Raw genomic sequence first — 12171 nt, forward strand, 5'->3', positions numbered from 1 at the left:
AGTAGGCCTAGGCTATTTCGAATATTGTCACATGATTTCGAGAACAATTTTTTGAAACACATTCGCTATATTTCAAGTTGTCCAGGCTAGCCTATTTATCGGTGAAAAAAACATGTGGTGTAAAACTTTACTGAGTCAAGTAAGTCCGTGAAGATATTAAGCTGGCATTTATCTTTCCAAATGAGAAGTCCAAGTGGCCAAAGCCTATACTCGTTATTATTATTATAAGCTGTAGTAGTCTTTAGTCTGATTTTCGTCGAATGTTCTGCCACTTCCCATATCGCAAATCTTTTCAAAGTACAAAAAAAGAAAAAGAAGAAGAAAGACCCTTGCCTTTATAAAATGTAGTAAGCTCCCTGATACGAAAGAATGAATGCGTTGGTGGTAGCCCTTTAGGTGATACGATACGTTTGTTACTTGTGTTGGAGGGTGGCTTTTTCATGCCAACTTGTGACTATAAAATTCCTAAAACATGTGCAACCAAAGCTTGGTCAATCCGGTTATAATCAAGTTGTTAAAATGATCGCTGTCATCGAAACTATGGCCTATATTCACGTTCGATGACATCATTTGTCAGTACCCAGTATAATTTTCAGAAGCGGCTGAAGTAACGAACAGCCTAAAAGACTTCCTTACAATCGCGTTTTTCGATTACACAAATAATTAATGTGATAGATAGAACCACTAACAAGGCAATCACAGTAACAAATAATTAAATAAGTACCTGGTTTTATTATCATTGTTGTTTTTGTGATTATTATTATTACTGTTGTTGTTTATTACTGATGTTAAATACCTTTTTCGTTTAGGCTATTTTTCTGCAAAGCAGCATAGATTGTATGCGACTGGTTTCTTACAGGCTATTTATAAGCTTGCAATTCTTTCATTGCCTAGGCAAACTGCCTGAACTATGGCATAAAGCATATCATATAATGCGTCAAATTGACATGTGTATTTATACCCTCTTCTCTGGTTTTATTGTTCTTGCTAAACATCTCTGGATCCTTTAGATGGCAGACGATGAGACTGAGAGGCGTCTCGTCTCTTTCCCCAGAGTGATTCGTCAACAGTTAGTGTGTCACAGAACCTCACAGCATGACAGCAACAAGAGAACACTTCATCTGTCACGGCGGCTGCTAAAAAAGACAGAGGACTGTCGCCCGGATAATTCAATCTTCAGTGTCTCTCAGGTCACAGTCATCGTCAACAGAACACTTTGATAGATTTGGTGAAATGTTTTCATTAACATGGAAAGTAGGCATATAGCCCTGATTATAACAAGTTTTACACAAGAAGCTTTATTTTTTTCTGAGTTCACATAAAAGTGAAAGGTAGGCTATTGTAAGAAAAAAGTGAAGGACACATACCTTAAAGTGCTTGGGTAAAGTATGGTCCCATTTTACCAAAGCACTCTGAGGTAGGCCGTTAAAACCGAAAGCTAAAAGAATGGACATTGTTTTAAACTTAATTTACATGAAGAGTCGACAAACAGATAGCGACCCTCGCTGTCATTGTGCGTCATCCACAGTCCACGATTGCTTCAATGACCTATGTTTTACCCTGAAATTCGAAGGCTAATTTTATAATCCTTGAATGATCTATATCGTCTACTAGTGTATTGCAATAAAAGCAGTATTTTGGCAACATATGTCCAATCCCACAGGGTTAATAGGTTGTAATGCTTAGCCTGAGCGCAATCGTTCAACATCAGCATTTCTTCGGTTAATTCAATTGTCACCTCTGTTCTACTTTTGATCACTTCAAAAAACAGTGTATTCTGCTTGAATCAATTATCGCCTGTTCAAAGCAGATCGTTCGGAATACCTCTCACCCCGCTGGGTGTTTGTGTTTCTGTGCGTGGACCCCTTCAGTCCTAAACGAAATCGCCCTAAATAAACTAATGACTACTGGCCTTCATTTGCATCACATTGCCAATCTCCACGCAGAAAACAACACTATGTTAAAATCATATCAAGGAATTATATCGACAGATTAGACCTATATTAAAACATAAGGAACATTATACTTTTTACTAGAATGCTCAGCATACTGAAGAAGTATAGATACGCTTAAATAGACTAAGTTTACTGCCATTGTGCTATAATACATGATAATAATCATACGTTTAATGCCACACATTCACTACCTCTGAAAGCAGTAGGCATATAATACAATATTTTATTTTTTGAAAACATAGAAGATAAGGGAAATAGCATTTGCGGTCTCATAGTAGGCTACTTCGAGCCTACTACTGCTCTTCACAAAGTATGATGTCATCTAATGCATGCAGTAGACTGTAGAACACAATCACCTCTTCTGGAAACGAGGAAGATGATGAACTCGCGACGTTGTCCAGTTAATTGCAGCAAAACACAAAACTATTCATGTACAGCCGATACTCTCAAATTTGTGTCATTTTTGTGGTGATCAAAGTATTTTTCCTTGATTGATGGTACAGGCTAGCACCCCCATCGAGCTGATGTGTTTGCTCCAATCAAGACGAAGCGCCTCCTCTTAAATCGTCACGAGTGCCTTCAGCCTTCCATTCCCAACTTTCCTAAGACCTGCTACGACATAACTGTTGGATACATCTGCGAGCCACTGATGGGAAACCACCAATAGGTCTGTGCGTGTTTTTACTTTTTCTTCTTCATTCTTCTGTCTGTGCGCCGGTGTAAAATATGTCTTTCGCGGTGGCGAGAAGTACCAGCTGCAGAGAACCTTCATCATTTCGGGTATTGTTCACCGTTATGTTGCTCTTATCTCTCGGGAGTCTTATCAAGAGGTTATCTTCTTGTTCCAAAGACATATTGCGTTTTGTTTCCTATCTGTTACGATGCGCTGCTTTTTGTAATTATGAAGTTATACCAGACAGGGTTGTTACAAGTTGATTCAGCTCTCACAATCATGAGTTTTAACCCGCATATATCTTTTTAAGTAAGCTACTCAGAGGCTAAAATAGAAAATAATGATTTGACTTTACATGGAATCCCACAGTGATAATATTGCGAGCATGAGCAGACTTTTTTAGTAAAGCACGAATGCGTCTGGCATCTTTGTTAAAATGAAACTAAATCGCCCCACTCATGTCGACTATTTCTAGAAAGGAGGTACGATAGCATTTAGTGGTAGGCTTTAACCTGTCGTGACTCAGTGTCGACTAAGGTCCACTACTACTATTAAATGAGTTTATCCATTAGAAATTGATAACTGCTGATAATTGATAACTACTGCATCAGTCATATTGGATGATCAAACAGTATTTCTTGTGGGTCTATAAAGATGTCTTGTCTAAAGCTTCACTGGGGAAAATGCCGTTCAGCTACATGTTTGTTGATTTCTTATTTCTCTTTGGTGCAGGGTAGGCGCCTACAACACCCACTCCGTTCTTCATTTTGTGAGACAGTTAAAGGATCCTGGATGGACCTGGGTGAAAACAGCTGGTCAATGGTCAAGCGTGAGGTCACCAGCAGCCCAGGGTCGCCGGCTGATCATAGCTACTTACAGGGTGACAGGAGGGACCGACACACCTCGGAGGATTTGAGGTCACCGGCGCCGCCGCAAACGCATCTTGACACTGTGGGAACCCGACGCACAGAGGGCAGGTCTTTACACTCCTACGTTCACTTTGGACATCATAACACCGCCCTACCCAGCTCAGAGGACATCACGCTGTTCACGGATTTGGACCAGGGCAACAAACTCATCATCTCCGGCGGTGCACACAAGAGTGGACTAATCGTGGACCCTAGCGACATGTACCAAACACTGGCAATCGCCGCGGCTCAAAATCAGGCGGGTTATGATTCGCCTACAGCCAGCTATATGCACTCCAACCCGAATTCACCCGTTTATGTACCGACATCCCGGGTTGGGCCTATGATTCCGAGTCTCCCTTACTTACAGTCAAACGTGTCGTCTCAGCCGAGTCATCCTGTGAACAGCCATCCGGTATGGTCGCAGCCAACCCCCGAGAGCCCGTCGTACAGCACGGGGAGCCCCCACACTTCCAATCGTTTCCATTACTCTCCAAGCCCGCCAATGAACAATGGGACATCCAGGGACAGTAGCTACACAAGTCCTCTGAATGTGAACAGCAGAGATCAGTATAACCTTTCCCGACCGATCGGTGGTTCCTACACCAGCCCCTATGGAGGGTATGTGGCACCGCAGCTATCACAGTTGTCCACTCCATGGCCAGGAGGACCATTCGAGAACTCCATGCTACATTCCTTGCAATCAAGAGGCGCATCCTTATCTATCCGAGGACCTAATGGAGGTATGTATTGACATATAGGTTTACATTTTACATCGTCTCATGAAACCAGTATTGCTTTAATATCAGCCCAGAAATTGTATGGCTGAGTTATTATATCACTGCGTTTTACGCACACTATTCACATAGCTTGGCGCTAAAAAACAAACGAACAAAAATGTGATGTCTTACGAATTTAGACTCCCAAAAATATATTAGAATTATAAATGAACTATGTAGTTAATTATATAATAATTTATCAGTGGCAATTATTCCAACTGTATAATTGTTTGGGAAAAGGTCTCAATGCACGACAATATGAGTGCCTTCATTTTGTAGTTGGTGCTTCTTAACGCATTCGACTTAGATGTAAAATAAAGTTTTTTGTAAGTGCAATTTGACACATCTTTCAAGTCAAACTGATCTATTAATCAATGGCCCAAACATGACAGCATTGTGTATAACTACAGCTCATAAACAATTCAAATTCGATGAGGTTTATATGTGTAATGGATTTTGGCGTGTCTGGTAAGGTATTTTCTCTGTGCATCAAATTAAATTAATGGTTGCATACCCTAATGCTTCACAGATATCCTGGATGACTTGGGTGAGAGCCGGGAGTGTGTCAACTGCGGCTCCATATCTACCCCGCTGTGGAGACGCGACGGCACGGGTCACTTTCTCTGCAACGCATGTGGTCTGTACAGCAAAATGAATGGACTCAGCCGGCCATTAATTAAACCCCAGAAGCGCATGGTAAGCACCCGTTTTGCGAACTACTTAGCCACTCAATTTCCTGTCTATTTATTTAAAACAATAGGTGAAGGTTATCTCCTTAGATCATCGTGGGCCTACTCCCACAATAAAGGTTATTTTTATTGGCCCAGGAGGGGTTAGAAAGAGCACGTAGCCAAGTATTTTGCCAATTTATAATGTTCAGAGTAAACTGGAATTTGCCACAGTGGTTCTGTGTAATGTCAACGTTTATCTCAACGGAGCATTAAAATGAGCAGAGTGTATGTGCAAATACGACCTATATCCCCTAAAATGCGTAGGCTACATATATTTAGAAATGCACATACACATAACATTTTTGCATGTACATGGTTTAAATTAAGATATAGGCCTCTCTGCATGTCATGATTTCCAAACCTAATGACTAAGCTTTCTCCTACGTCAAAAATGAAAAACCAACACACTGATCATTGGTTTGATGTTAAAGGATTGTAAGGGCATTTTGTATAATTTTGTCTAATTTCATTCACAGTCATCATCAAGGCGGATCGGGCTCTCCTGTGCCAACTGCCAGACCAGCACCACCACTTTGTGGCGCAGGAACGCCGAGGGGGAACCAGTGTGTAACGCTTGCGGACTTTACACGAAATTACACGGGGTAAGCTAGCCACATTATATCCCCCTATATGACATGTATGCATTTTTGTATTGAAAAAAATCTTTATCATAATAGGACGATGTATGTTTTTGTGCCTTGAAGTTTCGATTCCATTCAGCTAATCAGTTAATACTAACAAAACTAGGCTTGTTAAATGCCATATTTTTTAAAACTCACCAGCACCAGCATCTATAATATATTGTGTAATAATATATTATTATTATTATCATTATTATAACTATTATTACTATTATTATACTGTGAGAGTAAAAATAGCGTAAGTAAAAAGTTCATGTTACTTTTTAAGGTACCACGACCGCTCGCTATGAAGAAAGAAGGAATTCAGACAAGAAAGCGAAAACCAAAAACCTTGAACAAATCAAAAGGATCCTCCGGTAAAGTGATTGAATGTTTTTCTGCTGCATGTGACATGTTAATCTATTGCAAATACATATTATAATTATACATGCTATGATTTTAATTATAATACAAATATTACTGATAAATAGAATCAGAATAAATGTTCTAATTTTAAACAATCTATTTATTTCCAACAGGAAGTAGTTCTGTTCCCATGACTCCGACCTCGTCCTCATCTTCCAACTCTGAGGAGTGCACGAAGAACAGTCCACCGACAACGCAGGTGTCAGTGTCTTCGGTAAGGATGCACATGGTTCCTTATTTTTTTTTGTTAGGACATACAATGTGGGTAGGGAAATGATCTTTGTTTCTTTAAAGGGTACATTTTGTAGTTGTTACTATTTCTGTAATACGTGCTGCTTTCTACTGTGTATTTGCATAGGTCACTTGTTCTGTAGGCCTATCTCCGAAATCCTCTAGAGTTATGTTTGTTGTTTTATGAGCCCTTAATCAATGATGGCATTTTATCTCTATCTGTAAAGACATGATTCTTGAATACAGAAGAATTGCCATCCCAAGTGTCACAGCGTTCACCTACTTATACTGTATATCATTCGTCTTAGCTGTTAGAGAAGCATTTCAGATATATGACAGCTAAAGTATTGCTAATAAGCAAATAAGCCCAACCTTGTTGTCTTTTATATTGTTATGTATTATGTAATTTAACACATAACACAGGTCTGGAATATGTATGTGCATCATCGACTTTGTACATTTGTTATCAATTCCAATATATTACCTTACATTCAAACATAAATTTGACTTCTGTTGTGTACATTGGCAATGCTTTTAAAAAGTACTGCTGTGCAGTTTAGCAGAACATCATTAACAATAATAATCCAGAGTCTAATGCAGAAAAATTTGATGTTTTTTTTGGTTTTCATTTTTTCCTTGGCCTAGATGGATGAACCAAAATAGAATTATACACACATGTAAAGAAAATGAACAAACAGACAAACAAACATGACCCTGCTAACTCAACCTCTTCTTGTTTGCTGCAGGTGAACTCCTCTGCCATGGCTGGCCAAGGAGAGGTTGTCAGCTCCACCAACTCCGCAGTGAAGTACCCCGTACAGGAGAGCCTCTACACCAGTGTGGGACTTACATCCTCAGCCGACGTGACGGGTTCCGTCAGAGGAGAGACCTGGTGCCCGATGGCCTTGGCTTGATTGTTGAGCGGGCTGGAGTTGGGGTCTCCATTTTGGCCTTCCTCTCCTTGGGACGTAACACTGGTGTTCCTTTCATGCACGGGAATTACTTCACTTCTGGTCTTCTGATTGCCATAACTCTCTCCAGTTTGAGAGAGGGTTTAATGGATGCTGCTGACATGCCAACAGCCATTTTTTTTTTTTTTACATTCTCTCCATGTGTTGACTGCATTCTTTCGTGGAATATTCGGATCGGATATTTCTCTGAAACTCTCAGTGCCATTGCAAAGGAACACGCTCACCACGAGGCAACGCGATGATGTTCTGCTTTTGCATTTGGTGCTTTCTGAAGACAGTGCACTAGGGGTACCACCCTGGGGAGTTAGTGGATGAAATGTTAATTTTAAAGAAAAGTTAAATATATATAAATATATAAGGGTATGGATGTGGATTTCCCCATGCTGAAGATAAAGAATGTTGATTGGACCGGAGAGCATTTGTAGTCAATGCTCAGCCCACTAATAAACACACACAGAACAGAAAGGCTTGATTTTGTTGCAACTGGAATTGAAGATGAAGACATCCAAGACATCCTCTTTGAATGAATGAAATATTTATAAATCTCTGTTGAAACATGCCTATATTTGTCAATAAAGGGAATGACAAATAGAATAGGGTGAAATGCTTATTCTTACAAATATCTTTATTTTGAGGCTTGGTCTACCCCTTTTGGACCTAGTTTTCATGGTGTATATTTGTCTTTGATTACATATCTGCACGTGTTGCCTGATGAAGCTCTTATGGAATCGGACTGAAATTTTCTTGGTTTAAACAGGGTAACAAAGATCAAGACAGCCACTCTCTACGTTGTCAGCTTTTAGTTTGATTATTTACTCTTCTTAAGCAATGTTAAGTCAGATCCCGCCGATTTAACAGTTGATTAGCAAAAAAAAAGAAAAAAAAGAACATTTAAAGTCAAATGGTACTATTTTGTAGACTTTGTTTTTAATAGATCGTAGCATGTTTTAAAAGACAACAATCACAAAAGGGAGAAAAAGAGGAGAGATAGCGTCCACGTAAACAATAACTCAGAACAAACCGCACTCAGGACAATCTGATAACTGACATCTTTTTTGTTACTACACAGAAGTTTAAAAAGCTTTTCACTGCAAAACTTCTGGATTTAACAGAGACAGAACTACCTAACACAAAATGTTAACATGTCAAAATGTAAGGCATATTTTGGTCATATTTCCTTGTGAAGGACATCTCTGTAGAGGAGATACATGTTGGACTGGTGGGAAACAATGACATCCGTGGTGGCTGTGCAAACACACTGTGCTTAACCCACTCATCTTAGACTGGATGAAGACACACACACAACATGGTCTGTTTGAGACCGATGTTATGGATTTTATTGATGCTCACAGCCTCAAATCAGTTTCAGTCTGCCCATGCAATAAATCAGCACACATGTGAGCATATTGCGATTTAAACAACAAACAGGATCAGTCAAAAAGTCTCCAGTGCTCACGACGTCCATGATGTATGGGCTGTCCAATCATTAATCTCCCCACGTATTTCATCTGGCCCCAAAGAGAAGTCCACAGAGTGTAATGTGAGCATGCTCCGTGGACCACTGTTGGGCCGGACAAATTCCAATCCAGTCAGAGGAGTAAACAGTCCAGGGGAATCAGTTTGAGTTTGTAGGTCACCTAGAACATTGTGTAACCAGCACAAGCAGCTTCCATGGTCATGCCTCCTCCTTCCTTTTAAGTTGGGCCCTCTGGTTTTCTGGACTTATTTATTTTTTTGGTGTTAAGTAGAATTATTTTTGATGTGTTTCATTTGGTTTGATATATTTGTATGTCAAGGATGTTTCCTTGAACGTAATTTTCTTTCTTTCGTATTTAAATCTATTGTCATGAATGTTCAACTTGAGACATTAATTTGAGATTAAAATGGTTTCTCTTGTCTTAAAATATCATGTGCAAGTGTCTACAAATTTTTGTGTTGTCTTCAGAGCTTTAAAACTGTAAGACTGCTGTCTATTTCAGTGTATATATTGAAATAGACAGCAGGGGTTGCTTTTGCCAACATTACTTAATAATGTGTAATTGTTACAATTCAAGTGTGTTATCACACAGTGTACAGGCCTGACTGTTTTGCAGTGAAGTATGTGTATAAACATGCTTGCTGTTTCAAATATCAAAATTTAAACAATTTTTAACTAATTTTCCATGGTTACATGGAAATATTGATACCTGCAGTAACACTTTTGGCCTTCTTTGTTCCCCTAGGCACAGTATTTGCATTTAGTCATTTCCATATTGACAATAGACTTTGCAACCCCTGCATTATCTCAACATTATCTATGTATCCAATATCAGTAGTGAACTGTTGACTTCCACACACAATGTGTGTCCAATGTGTCTCTGTGTGTAGAACCAAAACAAAAACTAGAACCCAACGAGAGAGTACCATCAGTCATGGTTTCCAATATGGCTCCTGAACAACATAAGTATCTAAACATGAAAACAGATGAAATACAGTGTATATGAAAACAGATGAAATATTTTTTTTCTTAATGTCACTTCCAGAAGAAATTCAAGATGGCCTCAAACTGAACAAACAACTTAAATTGATCAATTTATGACAATGGTCTTGTTAGACAGTTGGTTTCTTATGTAAACATTTAAATATTGTATTTCACATTTGCTGATTATCTTTAATTATAAGAGTTTTTTCTTCTGGGTTTTAAGTACCTAGTGAGATATTTTAATGGTTTTCTGTGTTAGGTGGAGGTTAATTATGCAGTAAATTAAGAAGAGACTGGGTGATTCAGAGATGGCCCCCGGTGGCATAACACTACGTTTGGTAAATGCATGGACTGTTGTTTAATGGATTGTTTTGCGCGTCTCCTGATAAGTGTCTTAAAGAGTTTTTGATAACAGCTGTTTGGAGCTGGATGACGAAAGGTTTAAAGATTACAGATTTTTGTCCAACAGCCATGTCACTTCTTGGACTTTGAACACATTTGGCTTGAGCATGGTGGAGTGCAGTTTTAGTGCCTAGCTCAAAACCTCACTCGATTTCCTCCAAAGGCTAGTTTATTCATCCCATGGTTTACAGCCCAGGGCTTAAGGCTTCCATTGCATTCCATTGTTTTAAATACACCATCACTTTGTGGACAAGGCAGTCACATCTGACCTCATGACATGGAAACCATTATTTTCCTCAGTTGTTTTTATGAAGAGTTTCTCATCATTTCCCATCAAGATTTGGTTATTACAGTAGACATTACAGTAGGCACTGGTATCTGGTCCTATTAGCTCTTGTGTGTATGTAGAGTATGGAGTATGCCAAGCCACTTGGGTTTTACCAGACACATAAAAGTGACAGTAAGGTTGTCTACCCCACAAAGCCACAACTTTTATGATCAACGTCTTCATAAGTTTGCAGAGTCTTCTGCTGACAGTAACTATCAACTGAATCGTCTTGTTCCGAGTGAACAACATTGCAATACTTCCAAGTGGAAAAGTCAAGAAGGGTATTTATTTCTGTACGGTCTTGTGAAGTTGCTGCATCGACTCCACTGTTTGCCAAGAATGCTCCCCAAAATACTCCCGTGAACTGTGGCTGCACCCTGACTCTGGAGCTTGGTACCAGCCACAACACAAACTAGCGGAGAGGGGGCCGGGGGCGAGGGTGGGGGTGGGTGTATGAGTTATGCACTTGGCAGGGCCCCACAAACCCCACCAAAGCTTTAATAATGTCACCTTGCATTCCAAATGCCCTCCTCTCTCGTGTTGTGCTCCGTTGATGATGAAGATTTATCTGCAGGCATTAGGTTATCAGTGTGTGGCTTGTGACATATTACCGCTGGGTATATTGGGTGTTAGGATCCCTGGAAGATGTTGGCAGTCTGGACCATTTTTTAACAGTCTGTAGTGGAGTACTCCTCGCTCTGAGAGAGCTTCGAAAGCAAAAATATGTGTTGTGAGTGGTTTAGCACCTATAAACTTGATGCGGACTGAAGCACTTTCACATTCAGTGCTGTGACCTCTCTCTCTCTCTCTCTCTCCCTCTCTCTCTCTCTATCTCTCTCTTTCAATCTCTCTCTCTCTGTGTGAGTGTGTGTGCCATTTAAGGAGGGTGCTGTGATTGATTGCTGTTCACATGAAGCATATCCATGATAGTCATTAGATAGTGAAATTACATTCAAATGAAAGATATCTATAACATAGTTAGGGATGTCAGTTCTAATGTTATGAAATTGTATGGTAATGTGTTGAGGTAGTAAATGTATTTTACTTATACTCAAGAAAGTACAGGTTTTGTTGTAAAGATGGTGCCCTGTCTTACCAGCTACTGGCTACATGAAGCAGATTTTACAGTTGAATATTTATTCATGAGAACTACTGGTATTTACTAGCCCTGGCCTGGTCCACTAATACCTGGAAGGAACTCCTATCCTGATTAGACTGCAGAGAGGGGCTCATATATCATTTGATAAATGATGTATACAACAGCCTTTCAAACTACTTACAGCAGCGCGACAGCTCAGGATGGAGGAGCATGGACGCTAAACCGCTTCGTCTGTTTGTCTCTGCTCTCTCCTTATTTTAGGTGTTGGGTAGTGGGGCTCAACACTCATTTATGGGCATGCGCAAACAAAGCTAGAAGTAGGGACTGGAGTAACTGAAACAAATTACAAACCATCTTTTAAATATTTAAATTCAGACTGGTGTGAAAATTAAATTAAGAACAAATATTTATCGGCTTGAAGATTTATGAGTGGCAGTATCCATGGAACCAAAGGAGAGTGTGTACAAACACAACATTGGCTGGGTTCGCAGAGGTTGGCATGGAAGAACTCCCCGTTAGTGACCAACGAGGAGAACATTTTAATTAAAAAATGGATGTGGCACGCGGTCTCTAAACACACATTTTGA

At 39.7% G+C, this 12171-nt stretch overlaps 1 protein-coding gene across 1 annotated transcript; it reads left to right on the top strand.

The window, feature by feature from the left end:
• Nucleotides 1-2681: 2681 nt before the first annotated feature.
• gata6 (GATA binding protein 6) lies at nucleotides 2682-7237 on the top strand (the record flags this gene model as incomplete). Its single annotated transcript, XM_080836500.1, has 7 exons — nucleotides 2682-2735; nucleotides 3361-4279; nucleotides 4845-5011; nucleotides 5523-5648; nucleotides 5956-6043; nucleotides 6206-6306; nucleotides 7070-7237. 7 exons carry the CDS (start codon nucleotides 2682-2684, stop codon nucleotides 7235-7237), a joined length of 1623 nt encoding a protein of 540 aa, XP_080692626.1.
• Between the last annotated feature and the right edge of the window lie 4934 nt (nucleotides 7238-12171).

This window comes from Sprattus sprattus (genome assembly GCF_963457725.1).
Source record: "Sprattus sprattus genome assembly, chromosome: 4".
NCBI lineage: Eukaryota > Metazoa > Chordata > Actinopteri > Clupeiformes > Clupeidae > Sprattus > Sprattus sprattus.